At 36.8% G+C, this 17,042-nt stretch overlaps 2 protein-coding genes across 4 annotated transcripts in view; both read right to left on the reverse strand.

Annotated features, from left to right (window-relative positions):
* Positions 1 to 2,996: 2,996 nt before the first annotated feature.
* Positions 2,997 to 9,143, reverse strand: LOC145986567 (WAS/WASL-interacting protein family member 2-like). Of its 2 annotated transcripts, XM_083120727.1 has the most exons (4): positions 8,919 to 9,143; positions 8,096 to 8,197; positions 6,308 to 6,404; positions 2,997 to 4,722 (listed from the first exon to the last, which is right to left on the reverse strand). In XM_083120727.1, exons 1-3 carry the CDS (start codon positions 8,962 to 8,964, stop codon positions 6,322 to 6,324), a joined length of 231 nt encoding a protein of 76 aa, XP_082976853.1. In that variant the 5' UTR covers positions 8,965 to 9,143; the 3' UTR covers positions 2,997 to 4,722; positions 6,308 to 6,321. The 2 variants fall into 2 exon arrangements, with proteins under 2 accessions (XP_082976853.1, XP_082976852.1); XM_083120726.1 differs by lacking the exon at positions 6,308 to 6,404 and having other exon boundaries at positions 8,919 to 9,043.
* A 5,363-nt stretch (positions 9,144 to 14,506) lies between these two features.
* LOC145986569 (uncharacterized) overlaps positions 14,507 to 17,042 on the reverse strand; it is a 34,397-nt gene continuing 31,861 nt past the window's right edge. The window contains exon 9 of one of the 2 annotated variants that reach the window (XM_083120728.1): positions 14,507 to 16,229. In XM_083120728.1, coding sequence (XP_082976854.1) covers positions 16,129 to 16,229 — 101 coding nt within the window. In that variant the 3' untranslated portion in view covers positions 14,507 to 16,128. The remainder of the gene's footprint in view (positions 16,230 to 17,042) is intronic. The other variant, XM_083120729.1, reaches the window with a different exon arrangement.

Consider the following 17,042-nt stretch of genomic DNA (forward strand, 5'->3'; position numbering starts at 1 on the left):
TTGCACCAGGACAACGCACCGGCCCATAAGGCTCTGTCCGTCAAGCAATTTTTGGTGAGTAAAAATATTACTGTCATGGAACATCTCCCACCCTACTCGCCACATTTGGCAATATGCGACTTATTTTTCTTTTCCTGAAACTAAAGTCTGACCTCGAGGGAACACGTTTGACTGAGTTGAAGAAGTGAAATCTGTGCTTGACTCATTTTCGGCGGACTCAGCTGTATCGGTACACACTGCTCAAAATCTCTTCAAGGACACCAAACTTGCTTGCGATATGGCATACATAAACAGCAGTTTTGGTTGGATTGATACAAGCATAAAAAAACTTGAAACTGTTGGGCTTCCTCTCCTGGAAGCCATGGATATATATGATGATGCAAGAAAGAAACTGTCTGCTGTTGGAGGAGATGTGGGAGAGAAAGCTCGAAGAAAATTTGACGCAGTGACTGAAAAAAACCCAGGTTACGTCAGCTTATTTACAGTGAGCCGCATTCTCAATGGTGAAACAGTTAACCCTCCCAATGATATTTCTCCCGACCACATTCACCTCCTGAAGTACGCTCCGGTTACTTCTTGTGATGTGGAGAGAAGTTTCTCTGCGTACAAGAACATATTATCTGATCGGCGACAAACATTTACTTCTGAACATTTGAAAATGTACCTGGTAACATATTGTAAGTTAAATAATTAAATACAGTGCCTCCCCAAGATCAAAGGTAACCTGAATTTTTGTAAGTGCTTTTTGAGTGAAAAATTTGAGCAACGAAAATTTACTACTGAACATTTTGAATGGTACCTGGTGACATTGTATATTAAATATATTCAAATTGTGGTTAATATTTTTGCTCTATAAGAACATAAAAAATACTTTGAAATAAACATATCCCTTTGTGAGGAAAAAATGTAACAAAAATAGGAAGTAACGTTTGGAATAAATATTTATAGTACATATTTCATTATGAATTTATATTTCAGACATTTTTATTACATATTTTAGGGGTTGATATTACATAAAAATCCAGGCTTTAGTCATGACATGCCGACTCAGACCCAGTAAACTGAAAATATTAACAGATCGTGACTGTCGATGCTTGAAACATGTGGTGAAGTCAAACCGGAAGGCGTCGTTACAGATGGTGGCACAGGAGTTTCGATTGGCTTCCAGTAGTGCTGCAATTGATCGTACTGTCTGCCGGGAGATCGTCGCACTTGGTTTTCATGGTCGCGCAGCAGTTCACAAGCCGCACATCACAGCCCGCAATGCGACCCGTCGGTTACAGTTGTGCAAGGAATGCCGCCATTGGACTCTCGAACAATGGAAATCCATCCTATGGAGTGATGAATTGCACACCGATGGATGTGTGTGGGTGTGGCATATGCCCGGTGAACGCTGTTTACAGGACTGTATCGTACCCACAGTAAAATTCGGCAGAGGTGGCATCATGGTGTGGTCCTGCTTTTCGTGGTATGGTCTTGGTCAGGAAAACATGAATGCCGATGCATACCAAAAAGTTCCGGACAATTCTGTGCTACCGACATTGTGGGAACAATTCGGTATTTGCCCATACCTGTTTCAGCACGACAATGCTCCATGTCATATGGCAGGCATTATCAACACGTGGTTCGAGGACATGGGTGTGCAAAAACTTGATTAGCTAGCCCAAAGTCCAGATATCAACCCCACTGAACACCTTTGGGATGAGTTGGAGCGCTGCTTGAGAGCCAAGCCATGCCACCCAAAAAACACCAGAGCTGTTTGCCGCTTTGCAGGAAGAATGGGGCAAGATTCCAGTCAACACGTATCACAAATTGGTGGAGTCTTCCTCGAAGGGTTGCGGACGTCATTGCAACGAAAGGTGGTCCTACACGATACTGATGTGGTGCTGCGACCGGATTAACGTACTGGTATGGGGTGCCCGGTGATGAATGGCAACATTCTGTATATCACATGTAAGGCATGAGGGTTTTGATGTTTGCATTTCTGATTGAGAAATTCCACTTTGAAGTTATTGTACTTATTCAAACTTTCTACAATAATTCTGAACCCATAATATATTAACAAATATAAATTTGGTACTGGTTTGAAATAAACTTCAAGCTACTACTCAAACACTGGGGAGCTGACAGTCACACTTGTTAGATTGATTTAATTATCAGTGATGTTCATAGGATTTTTGTAAGGGGCATTTATGTCTTCTGTTTTTAGTCGTCGGTTCTATATTTAGCAATCTCTTTCTGTTTGATATTGCATTTTTTTAAGGGAATGTTTGGCCTTATAACTCTCCACACACGCTGTGTGGGCATGCCAGTGTCATTGCGTACTTACATCAAGCTCATTGCACATGCACTAATTTAAGGAACGCAATTTCATATAGCCTCTGAATACTACAGTGGGACAAAGTCACGATCGTATATGAGAAAGATAAACATTCCTCCAAACCTGACAACTTTTTACATCCATTAGATGGACCGATATGAAATTTTGGCTGTTACAGATATTAAATTTACTAATACCGATAACAGATATTCTACCACTCAGATATAAAATTCCAAATGTTCCTTTAAGGTCTGAAAGGTTTATTGACCTTAACAAATGTGGGTTTTGAGGTGCAGTGCAAAATAAGTTTCATATTTACTTTTTTTTTAAGTATGGCATGGGAGTTATCCATAAAAATTATGACAAAATGGTAGAATTTTGCACTAATTATAAGGTATTTATAGATATATCTGATCGGTAAAATAACCAGCAATTTTACCGATACACAAATATGCCTATATTAGCCGATACTGATAGAGTACCGATTTATCTGTTCCATCCCTACTATACATATGAGTAGTACCCAATTGTTAATTTTTGCCTCATGGCATACTTCTCCCAAGAGCTCTTTGCAGTTCTAGATTGTATATTTTGCTTCACCCTTTACCCAAAATCAATACAAGTAAATAATAAATGGGAAACATATCATCCTGTAAAAATTTAAATTACCAAATTACTGATAAATAACAACAGTTTGAAAGGTAACATTATTTTAATATTTTTAACTACAGAATAAAAATAGTTACAAGGTTGCATGTACATTAGATATTTTTATATTCTCTTATACAATTTATTTGCATATGTTGTACATATTTACAATCCCTTGGTGATTAATAGGCACTAGGGAGCTGACACAGTCGCTAGCCACAGAAGATGGATTCAAACTTCTCATCAAAACCATACCTTATGCCTCAATCTTTTGGAACAGCTGACTAGGGATTCTGAACACACAAGGCTTAAAAGGCATGATAATATGCATATTTACAAGTATGTATACGTTAAGTATTACCAAATTAAAACTACCATGTACTGTCAAAAGGAATAGTAAACAATGTGTGCGCATCACCAGAAAACACCCACTCTATTATGCATAAAATGAATACTTTAGGAAAAATTAACAAAAGATAGAACCCTAAATCATCTGGGATAGGGCAGGGGGATCAAATACTATTATTGCAATACATATTTTTCTGCTGTTGAGCTTGCTTTATTACTCATAATACTTTTAAAAATGCTGACAGACTTTCATTAGTTATTAACTGTGAAAGTAATTTTCTTCTCGATCTGATTTTATCTAGAGGCATCACTGTGCCAGTCCACCACCTTGTGCTTACATTTGACTTTTGAATTATTTCATTTCTTACACTTTGGCCATATGACACTTTATGTACAAGGCAAAAAAGCCAAATTCATTATAACAACAATTCACAAGTGTAATAACTGAAAACAAGTGAAGTTTGACACCTCTAACACAGGTAATTAAAAAAAAAAACACTCAGTCTTTAAATACTTATTCCTCCTTAGCTGAGCACTCTCCTCTAGAGTTCACGCTTACCAAACGACCAAATGATTACGAGGATTTAAAATTAAAATCTCACACTGAACATTTTGTGCTTCTTGTTTACAAACTCCGGCAAATGTAAGTTATCACACTTGGTAACATTGGATCTTTTTCTAAATCCAACATAGCACCACCTACAAGATTTTTCACTGCACTCAATTGTTCCTGCCCATATGCACCTTGCACCTTCCAGACGTGGCACTGCAGAATACTTTTCAATGTAAGTATATAAAAAAAACTGAGCAGAACTTCCACCCAAGAGTTACAATGTTCTTAGTTAAATCAATAAACATTTGGCATTAAGTTAGATGAATAAGACATTCCCCCTCACCGGAGGCATTTAATTAATCCAAAAAAGAAGGCGGGGCATTTTTCCGTTGCATGACATCTTACCTGGTTAAATAAGGAGGGAGAGGGGCTCAACTGTGGCTGGACCGAACCTACACTCACATATACACCTTTTATTATCCCATGTAGTAAATTTTATCTCTTAAATCAACTCAATCATCACAGCCAAATAATGACTTCATTTACAAAAAGAGGAGAGGAAATCGCAACAATACTTTGACCTTTTTTTATTAAGCTCCAAGTATTTCCGATTGCTCGCTTCCTAAACTAGCAAGAATCTATGCTTATTTCTCGCATGCTCCCTACATACAGACTGCTTTTGTCCTGTACTTCATTGGTTAATGCCAAAGGAAGACTCAGGCTGCATCGATCTAACCTAGATGCAATGTAGGTTAACAAACAGATGTATTGCTGGCATACATCTTGCTCCCCAACTGCACGACAGGAGGATGTGAACCTTGCGACCCTGGAGGTAATGGAGCTTGTTGTTTAGCTGGAAAAAAGCAAACAGTCTAAATTAGATAAGGAATGGAAGAAATTTGCATTTCAAATCAATACAAAATAAGGGTTCCCCAGTTTTCAGTCGGTAAAAAACATCTCTCTTCTCTTCTGAAGTAGACGACTATAAACTCCCCCCATGCATCCATTTGCAATCATGGCATTTTATGGCAAGATCTTTACTACAATGAAACGACTGAATGCTTTGTAAGATACTATACTCATTGCCGGTCTTCCAATCAACTAAATTTTCAATCCTAAAAGATCCTGTGTTTTATTAGGACTGCTCATATAGAAAGTCCCTAACCATTTCAGTGAGACATTATTGAGAAAGAAACATAATATTTTGGACCTTTTCTGGATTTGAAGCCAGATAACTGAATAATATAATTTTTCTTTTAAACAAAAATCATTGTTGAAGCAATATTCATGCACCATTGGTTGAGACATCTCCAATGGTTTAGACATGTTGCTACAATGAGAGAACATCACGAGCCTAAACAGGTCTTTGAGGCCAGATTGAATGGCTAGAATGGAAGAAGACAACCACATATTCAGTGGGAAGAATATATGTAGAAAGGTTTGGAAGGAAGGAAGAAACAAAAGGGAAAACAATGCTGGAAATCTGAGACCTCATCTTGGACTGAAAAGTGTATGAGAAATAGATGATAGAACTCGATGCTTAATGGCAAGAGGGAATGCAGATAAAAATGATGAACTTGCCATGCAAGGTGATTTCAATGCAAAAATTTAACCATTTCCTATATACATAACAGAAATACAATGTCATTTTCAGCATGGCAAACCTAAAAATTCTGTTTGTGTATTGTAAATATCCTTAGATATTTTACACTGGCATAGAAATAGTTTGCACATGGTTGTGAGAAGGAATTAAGTTCTGGCATTCGAAACCACACAAAAACTAAAATTTAAACACACACATTTTAGTTTTCCTTACAGTACAACACTATACTGCACTAAACTTGCAAAAACTATATCATTTTATCCTGTGTGTTCAAAATTTTGAAACCAAGGAATTCCATATCGGAATTGGTTTAACTAACAGAATTTTAAGCAACTTTGATCGATACTCTTACATTGGATCTCAGCTTCATCACTGGATGAGAGAGCATATGTATTATATTAATAATAAAGTGAACACAATTTGACAATATCTTAAGACTGTGTTGCTTTAATCACACAAATTAACTTAGATGTACACTTCAAAATGTAGAAAATTTTATTTACACTAAAAATATAAGCACTGTAGCATAATTCTAATTCTTTCCTTACCACAATGCACTAGCAATGCACTAGCGGTGGTTTCATTGCAGTGTGGTATTGCAACTACAATGTTTCAATTTCAAATCCTAACTCCAACCACCACCAAAAGAAAAAGCCATTTACAGTGGAAATATACGTAAAGCAAAAGCGATAACTGCATTCAAAGTATAAATATATACACACACAGATCTATTATTGTATCTTTTTAGATCCATAGTTACAATACTGAGAACCACACCTGTTTCAGTAATCTACAACCTCAACCCAGCTAAAGTTTGAATCACAGATTAACTCACTCGCAATAATGACATTATTGCTTTAGGTTGTAAATAACTGAAGCAGACAGATGCACTGTAGTTTTTTGGATGGCATAATCTTCAGTAAAACCCTGACCTGAAAATTATGAATATCATTTTAAGCATATATTAATAACTATTCCTGTATAATATAGAAAATATTAATTTTTTTCCATTTATATGTTGTATAAAATAAGAAAGAAATAGGAAATACTCACCAGGCAATAAGAACATTTTGCAACATTAACTGCAATGTCAACAGAGAACAAAAGATGTGTAGATGTGTGCCAGTGTGAGTAGCAGGGTTGCCAGGAAATAAAACTAATATTCACCCAGTGAGAATTCTGGTTAACGGCCACATTGCTCTGACCTGAAAACCTTGCAGCTCTTACACTGGCCTTGAGCAGGTAGTTCAAAATACTATTTCTTTTTTTTTATTGTATAGAGAGCATTTCCTATTTCCTCATGGTCATTCTCTTATTATAGTTACATTTATATAAATCTACACTTGAAACATTAGTACACACCACATACGGAATAGAACATGTCTTGACTTGTGTTAGTACAAGCCACCATAAGACAACAAAATATTAACACTTGCATTTCACAAGCTTTGTAGTCACTGGAAAGATAAAACTCAGAGGAATGGAAACTAAATACACGTGGGAAGGGGCAAGAAGATAACTCTCATAATGTACGAAGCGTAGCCAGGTGATTATTGAGTTTGTTGTATGAAACTGAAGAATAAACCAAGATTCTGCATTATTCCTCACAATTCTGGTGGTTTCATTTTTTAAATTTATTTTTTGTGTGTTGTGTATGGTTGGCCTCTACTGACACAGTTGAAGGTATCAATAATAATATATTACAACATTAATTATGTAAACTGTTAATGAACTTACCAGCAGCAAAGGAACGGGTTCAACAATTGTACTACATTGAATTTAAAATTTTGGATACGTCAGCACTTAGGCCATTTTGCACCCGTCACATTATACGGGGTCCAGCCCCTTACCATTACAAATAACAACTCTAACGTTGCATAACTAAAAGCTTAAAATATTCTGACTTAGGATAAAAGCTGAGGCTGTAAACGGGCACTCAGCACACGTAAGGACAAAACACAGGACAACACAGAATTATACTGGCCATAGTGCCAGTCGCCAGAGCCTCGTTTGTCTGCAAAATACAGTCCCGGGTGTACTACGTGGAAGTGAGGTTGACAATTGGGCACACTAAATGGAAGGTCACCCCTTACACCCCAATTGTACTACATATAAGCATGGCTCGTTATTTATTATTGAGCCTGAGTCTTCAAGAAGTTTTACACATTATAAGTTATGCAGTATTAGTATGTAAATGAATATAAAATTAACTCAATTAAAAATACTCTTCTCAAATAAATTGATGCAAATAGTTATATTGTCATATTTAACAAGTTTCTTCATGAATATATTTTCATTGCAAAATCAGATTGCACACATATAAAATGGTATTGTTGTTTGTAAAACATATTCTCTCTCTTGTCTCATATTTATCAGCAAGGAACTTAATATCTACAGTTTTGCCAATTTTAGTGGTGAAAAGACATTGATTAGAAATTTGCAATATGAGCCTTTGTTGCATGACCATGGAAGAAATGCCTTTCTGAATGTACACCACAGCCTATCATTCTATCACCCCTAATGAACAGTCATGCTGCTTGAAAATATTAAATACCTGGATCATGGCTTAACCTATCCTACCTTTCCATATATATAAGTATTTTTCAAGGTTTAAAACACTTACCATTTTTACTATTGTATGTTTTCATGATATTCCTAAACCGATCTGGAAGTGGGAATTCATTGACACTATGAAAACGATCAGCAAATCGAGACTCAAAGTCCCCTGAAAAAGAAGTAAAATATTTTATTTTATTATGCACTTGATTCTGCTGTATTAAGAGGAAAGCGAATGAAAGTGGTTTGGGTACAAATGATAAGTGAAGGTAACATAACTGTATTATTTCACTCTTCATTGAAATATTCAATGCTTACATAAAATTGCAAAATTGGAAACATGATACTGATACCTAGGCAGCAAAAATACAGTGTAAAAAAGACAAGCAAATTAATGTATACTAATGTCCAAAATTAAAGCAACAAACGGAAATTCTTTCCCGTGTGTCCATTTGACCACATAATACGATCAGGTGATAGTAATATTTATGTCATAGACAACTGATTTAAGATATAAAATAAACTAACCTTAATGTGCCAGGATTTATCAACAAAAAAATCACAATAGCAACAGGTTAAACTTGGCAAATTTATAAAAAAAAAAAATCACACGAGGAAAGGATTTCTGTTTGTTGCTTTCATTTTGGACACTAGTGTATATTTACATATACATATGCATTCTATAATATGAACAATAGCATGATATTGTACATAACTACAAAATATGATAAACATTCTGACATTCTTCTAGATTTCCACAAGTTCTTAGTACTACTACTAACTTTGTTGTATGATTTTGTAATATACAACAATGGTTTACAAACAAAGAATATTACTACAAATTACTAGTACATAATTATTCTTATTAAGCGTGAAGATAAATATATTACCAAAATTTTGTGATGGAGAGTATCCAGATGTTATTCCATTCCTCATCGACGAATTCCGAACTGGAGGTGGTGGTGGGACCCCGATCCCAGAAGAAATCTGTGGTTGCTACAAAACAATTTGGTTTAGATATTCCAATAGAAATCCTCAATGTACAAACTTATCAATGACCTACAGATAAATACTTCCATAAGTATGCAATTAATGCATATGAAATAAAATTACATTACTAGTACAAGTTCATTTACAAAACTTTAACAGAATCTCAATATAAATTAATAATGTCCAAGGACTAAATTTCTGAAAGAAATCATTTCCTGTAAACCTCTCAGGATAACTAATTAAGAAGGGAGAGTTTGGCATTTACTTTCCACTAAATACTACTAGAGGAAAATTTAAATTTTACAAAAAAAATTTCCATTGGGAGAGGTTCTATGGGACCCCAGCCCTACAACAAACTGAATTTGTTGCCAATAATTACTTTAGCAGTATGCTAAGTAAATACTATTTGATCATAGATACCCTATATAGAATACATGTCCTACACTTGCAAACCATTTTCTCACTAAGTGGGGGTTAAGCAAGGGCAGTGTTTTTGGGGAGGGAGAATATAATATTTTCTACATTAACATTTTCCACACACGTGCTGTTTTGAAATTGAAGTGTGGTCAGAAAACATTTTATGAATAGCTGACCATGAAAGTTACCAAAGGGAGAGAAGAATGATGTTCCAGTTCAAAGTATTCAAGGTAATAAGTTTTTAAAATGTTATATTTTACACGCACATGTGGACCCACATAAATATTTGACAACATAGGTGGCCATTATTTCTTTATAAATAAGCATAAAATACTTGAAATTATTTCCTTACTGTTCTTTTAATAATAAATTTTCATAATTATTAGTGAAATATGTATTTTTAAGCACAATGTCACATCACTTTAAACCCAGTAAATTTTTATCCCTTTGAACACTATGATATGGTGAGATAGCCCAAGTTTTGAACCCAGTATATGTCACTGGTTACCATTATCTTCTATTTCCACCCTCCATATTGGTTACCATCAAGATCTAACCTCTCCATTCTTCTTATCTTTGTAACTGGAGTATAGTCTCATTGCTGCTTTTTGGATCATTTTCATGTGCAATGCATGGATTTAAGCTTACTGTGATACGTAGGAACTACGGTGGTGTCACATGGAAGACATTGGTCAAAATATTTCCAGCCTTGTCCCTGAATTAAATGGCTCCCAGCCTCAAATAAATGTGTACCTGGGAGCAACCCCGAGGACAAAGGCAGCTGAAACATGGTGCTGATTGCATCACCACCAAAAAATTCTGCTATAGAGAATATGTGGGCCCATACCTCCACATTTCCCTTTATATGTGCCTCCACGGCACAGTTCAACATGCACAGAAACCCTTATCTTACTGTGACACTTAGATCACAAATATCGTAAGTGTGTCCGAACACTCAAAATAGCACACACTTTCAAGTCATAACAAATTGGTGTGGAGAGAAAGAAGCCCGCAAGAGATAAACATTTACCCTCACATGAAACTGCTTCCACCTATGAATGAGGGAGAAGGTGAAAATTGAAAGTGAATGGGGTGTATTCCAAACATTCGGAGTTTCTATAATGATTTGCTCCAGTATGGAACATGTGTCTGTGAAGTAGGTCCCTTGCATCCCTTTTCAAGACTATCTTGTTATGAAAAAGGTTGCAAACATGTACAAAGGTCGATCAAAAAGTAACGCACAATCCACTGTAGCTTGGGAATGGTAAGGACTTTGGAAATGAAATTTTGTAGGTAAAACATTGGTCCTTTACCACCTAGCCAACACCTAACTTTTATTTCCTGTTGTTGCACATAAGCCACCATACTACGTCAACGTGCAGTGATCGAGTTCCGCTACAAATCCAGGGATAACTCAGCAACATCGATTCACAATAAGCTGTTGCCAGTCTATGGGGACAACACAATGAATCGAAGTAATGTGTGTCGATGGCTTCAGAGGTTTCAGCATGGTGATAGCAGCATCCAGGACCAGCCACGGTCAGGTAACTGTCAACCGATGCAAACGCATCAGTCATTGAGGAACTCATCCAAAATGACAGATGCATCACCACCACCATACCTCCTCTCCATCTGCATGAAGTGTGGACTCACCCGACCTTAGCAGTTCCAAGTGAGAAGTCATTCCACGAACATGTGTAACCGTGCTGTGGTGGAAACTGGCTAGTCTGTCGCAGGAACAAAAAGAGTGTTGTCAAGAATTGTGTGCGGACAAGTTACAATGCACCGAAAATCAACCAGACTTCTTGGGACTTTGTAATCACCGTGAAACATGGATTTTTACTTACAACCCGGAAACTAAGCAGCAATCCATGCAGTGGAAGTGTCCTGGTTCCCTAAGACCAAAAAAAGCACGCATGTTACGCTCAAAATTTAAGGCAATTCTTTGACATTCATGGAATTGTAATGTTTGAGTGGGTTCCTACTGGGAATACAGTCAATCAGCACTACTACATTGAGGTTTTGACCAGACTTCGCGAAAAAGTGAGGAGAGAGAGAAAAATGGATGGATTTTGCACCAGGACAACGCACCGGCCCATAAGGCTCTGTCCGTCAAGCAATTTTTGGTGAGTAAAAATATTACTGTCATGGAACATCTCCCACCCTACTCGCCACATTTGGCAATATGCGACTTATTTTTCTTTTCCTGAAACTAAAGTCTGACCTCGAGGGAACACGTTTGACTGAGTTGAAGAAGTGAAATCTGTGCTTGACTCATTTTCGGCGGACTCAGCTGTATCGGTACACACTGCTCAAAATCTCTTCAAGGACACCAAACTTGCTTGCGATATGGCATACATAAACAGCAGTTTTGGTTGGATTGATACAAGCATAAAAAAACTTGAAACTGTTGGGCTTCCTCTCCTGGAAGCCATGGATATATATGATGATGCAAGAAAGAAACTGTCTGCTGTTGGAGGAGATGTGGGAGAGAAAGCTCGAAGAAAATTTGACGCAGTGACTGAAAAAAACCCAGGTTACGTCAGCTTATTTACAGTGAGCCGCATTCTCAATGGTGAAACAGTTAACCCTCCCAATGATATTTCTCCCGACCACATTCACCTCCTGAAGTACGCTCCGGTTACTTCTTGTGATGTGGAGAGAAGTTTCTCTGCGTACAAGAACATATTATCTGATCGGCGACAAACATTTACTTCTGAACATTTGAAAATGTACCTGGTAACATATTGTAAGTTAAATAATTAAATACAGTGCCTCCCCAAGATCAAAGGTAACCTGAATTTTTGTAAGTGCTTTTTGAGTGAAAAATTTGAGCAACGAAAATTTACTACTGAACATTTTGAATGGTACCTGGTGACATTGTATATTAAATATATTCAAATTGTGGTTAATATTTTTGCTCTATAAGAACATAAAAAATACTTTGAAATAAACATATCCCTTTGTGAGGAAAAAATGTAACAAAAATAGGAAGTAACGTTTGGAATAAATATTTATAGTACATATTTCATTATGAATTTATATTTCAGACATTTTTATTACATATTTTAGGGGTTGATATTACATAAAAATCCAGGCTTTAGTCATGACATGCCGACTCAGACCCAGTAAACTGAAAATATTAACAGATCGTGACTGTCGATGCTTGAAACATGTGGTGAAGTCAAACCGGAAGGCGTCGTTACAGATGGTGGCACAGGAGTTTCGATTGGCTTCCAGTAGTGCTGCAATTGATCGTACTGTCTGCCGGGAGATCGTCGCACTTGGTTTTCATGGTCGCGCAGCAGTTCACAAGCCGCACATCACAGCCCGCAATGCGACCCGTCGGTTACAGTTGTGCAAGGAATGCCGCCATTGGACTCTCGAACAATGGAAATCCATCCTATGGAGTGATGAATTGCACACCGATGGATGTGTGTGGGTGTGGCATATGCCCGGTGAACGCTGTTTACAGGACTGTATCGTACCCACAGTAAAATTCGGCAGAGGTGGCATCATGGTGTGGTCCTGCTTTTCGTGGTATGGTCTTGGTCAGGAAAACATGAATGCCGATGCATACCAAAAAGTTCCGGACAATTCTGTGCTACCGACATTGTGGGAACAATTCGGTATTTGCCCATACCTGTTTCAGCACGACAATGCTCCATGTCATATGGCAGGCATTATCAACACGTGGTTCGAGGACATGGGTGTGCAAAAACTTGATTAGCTAGCCCAAAGTCCAGATATCAACCCCATTGAACACCTTTGGGATGAGTTGGAGCGCTGCTTGAGAGCCAAGCCATGCCACCCAAAAAACACCAGAGCTGTTTGCCGCTTTGCAGGAAGAATGGGGCAAGATTCCAGTCAACACGTATCACAAATTGGTGGAGTCTTCCTCGAAGGGTTGCGGACGTCATTGCAACGAAAGGTGGTCCTACACGATACTGATGTGGTGCTGCGACCGGATTAACGTACTGGTATGGGGTGCCCGGTGATGAATGGCAACATTCTGTATATCACATGTAAGGCATGAGGGTTTTGATGTTTGCATTTCTGATTGAGAAATTCCACTTTGAAGTTATTGTACTTATTCAAACTTTCTACAATAATTCTGAACCCATAATATATTAACAAATATAAATTTGGTACTGGTTTGAAATAAACTTCAAGCTACTACTCAAACACTGGGGAGCTGACAGTCACACTTGTTAGATTGATTTAATTATCAGTGATGTTCATAGGATTTTTGTAAGGGGCATTTATGTCTTCTGTTTTTAGTCGTCGGTTCTATATTTAGCAATCTCTTTCTGTTTGATATTGCATTTTTTTAAGGGAATGTTTGGCCTTATAACTCTCCACACACGCTGTGTGGGCATGCCAGTGTCATTGCGTACTTACATCAAGCTCATTGCACATGCACTAATTTAAGGAACGCAATTTCATATAGCCTCTGAATACTACAGTGGGACAAAGTCACGATCGTATATGAGAAAGATAAACATTCCTCCAAACCTGACAACTTTTTACATCCATTAGATGGACCGATATGAAATTTTGGCTGTTACAGATATTAAATTTACTAATACCGATAACAGATATTCTACCACTCAGATATAAAATTCCAAATGTTCCTTTAAGGTCTGAAAGGTTTATTGACCTTAACAAATGTGGGTTTTGAGGTGCAGTGCAAAATAAGTTTCATATTTACTTTTTTTTTAAGTATGGCATGGGAGTTATCCATAAAAATTATGACAAAATGGTAGAATTTTGCACTAATTATAAGGTATTTATAGATATATCTGATCGGTAAAATAACCAGCAATTTTACCGATACACAAATATGCCTATATTAGCCGATACTGATAGAGTACCGATTTATCTGTTCCATCCCTACTATACATATGAGTAGTACCCAATTGTTAATTTTTGCCTCATGGCATACTTCTCCCAAGAGCTCTTTGCAGTTCTAGATTGTATATTTTGCTTCACCCTTTACCCAAAATCAATACAAGTAAATAATAAATGGGAAACATATCATCCTGTAAAAATTTAAATTACCAAATTACTGATAAATAACAACAGTTTGAAAGGTAACATTATTTTAATATTTTTAACTACAGAATAAAAATAGTTACAAGGTTGCATGTACATTAGATATTTTTATATTCTCTTATACAATTTATTTGCATATGTTGTACATATTTACAATCCCTTGGTGATTAATAGGCACTAGGGAGCTGACACAGTCGCTAGCCACAGAAGATGGATTCAAACTTCTCATCAAAACCATACCTTATGCCTCAATCTTTTGGAACAGCTGACTAGGGATTCTGAACACACAAGGCTTAAAAGGCATGATAATATGCATATTTACAAGTATGTATACGTTAAGTATTACCAAATTAAAACTACCATGTACTGTCAAAAGGAATAGTAAACAATGTGTGCGCATCACCAGAAAACACCCACTCTATTATGCATAAAATGAATACTTTAGGAAAAATTAACAAAAGATAGAACCCTAAATCATCTGGGATAGGGCAGGGGGATCAAATACTATTATTGCAATACATATTTTTCTGCTGTTGAGCTTGCTTTATTACTCATAATACTTTTAAAAATGCTGACAGACTTTCATTAGTTATTAACTGTGAAAGTAATTTTCTTCTCGATCTGATTTTATCTAGAGGCATCACTGTGCCAGTCCACCACCTTGTGCTTACATTTGACTTTTGAATTATTTCATTTCTTACACTTTGGCCATATGACACTTTATGTACAAGGCAAAAAAGCCAAATTCATTATAACAACAATTCACAAGTGTAATAACTGAAAACAAGTGAAGTTTGACACCTCTAACACAGGTAATTAAAAAAAAAAACACTCAGTCTTTAAATACTTATTCCTCCTTAGCTGAGCACTCTCCTCTAGAGTTCACGCTTACCAAACGACCAAATGATTACGAGGATTTAAAATTAAAATCTCACACTGAACATTTTGTGCTTCTTGTTTACAAACTCCGGCAAATGTAAGTTATCACACTTGGTAACATTGGATCTTTTTCTAAATCCAACATAGCACCACCTACAAGATTTTTCACTGCACTCAATTGTTCCTGCCCATATGCACCTTGCACCTTCCAGACGTGGCACTGCAGAATACTTTTCAATGTAAGTATATAAAAAAAACTGAGCAGAACTTCCACCCAAGAGTTACAATGTTCTTAGTTAAATCAATAAACATTTGGCATTAAGTTAGATGAATAAGACATTCCCCCTCACCGGAGGCATTTAATTAATCCAAAAAAGAAGGCGGGGCATTTTTCCGTTGCATGACATCTTACCTGGTTAAATAAGGAGGGAGAGGGGCTCAACTGTGGCTGGACCGAACCTACACTCACATATACACCTTTTATTATCCCATGTAGTAAATTTTATCTCTTAAATCAACTCAATCATCACAGCCAAATAATGACTTCATTTACAAAAAGAGGAGAGGAAATCGCAACAATACTTTGACCTTTTTTTATTAAGCTCCAAGTATTTCCGATTGCTCGCTTCCTAAACTAGCAAGAATCTATGCTTATTTCTCGCATGCTCCCTACATACAGACTGCTTTTGTCCTGTACTTCATTGGTTAATGCCAAAGGAAGACTCAGGCTGCATCGATCTAACCTAGATGCAATGTAGGTTAACAAACAGATGTATTGCTGGCATACATCTTGCTCCCCAACTGCACGACAGGAGGATGTGAACCTTGCGACCCTGGAGGTAATGGAGCTTGTTGTTTAGCTGGAAAAAAGCAAACAGTCTAAATTAGATAAGGAATGGAAGAAATTTGCATTTCAAATCAATACAAAATAAGGGTTCCCCAGTTTTCAGTCGGTAAAAAACATCTCTCTTCTCTTCTGAAGTAGACGACTATAAACTCCCCCCATGCATCCATTTGCAATCATGGCATTTTATGGCAAGATCTTTACTACAATGAAACGACTGAATGCTTTGTAAGATACTATACTCATTGCCGGTCTTCCAATCAACTAAATTTTCAATCCTAAAAGATCCTGTGTTTTATTAGGACTGCTCATATAGAAAGTCCCTAACCATTTCAGTGAGACATTATTGAGAAAGAAACATAATATTTTGGACCTTTTCTGGATTTGAAGCCAGATAACTGAATAATATAATTTTTCTTTTAAACAAAAATCATTGTTGAAGCAATATTCATGCACCATTGGTTGAGACATCTCCAATGGTTTAGACATGTTGCTACAATGAGAGAACATCACGAGCCTAAACAGGTCTTTGAGGCCAGATTGAATGGCTAGAATGGAAGAAGACAACCACATATTCAGTGGGAAGAATATATGTAGAAAGGTTTGGAAGGAAGGAAGAAACAAAAGGGAAAACAATGCTGGAAATCTGAGACCTCATCTTGGACTGAAAAGTGTATGAGAAATAGATGATAGAACTCGATGCTTAATGGCAAGAGGGAATGCAGATAAAAATGATGAACTTGCCATGCAAGGTGATTTCAATGCAAAAATTTAACCATTTCCTATATACATAACAGAAATACAATGTCATTTTCAGCATGGCAAACCT

Source organism: Lepisma saccharinum, chromosome 4 (genome assembly GCF_977018435.1).
Source record: "Lepisma saccharinum chromosome 4, izLepSacc3.1, whole genome shotgun sequence".
NCBI classification, from domain to species: Eukaryota; Metazoa; Arthropoda; class Insecta; order Zygentoma; family Lepismatidae; genus Lepisma; species Lepisma saccharinum.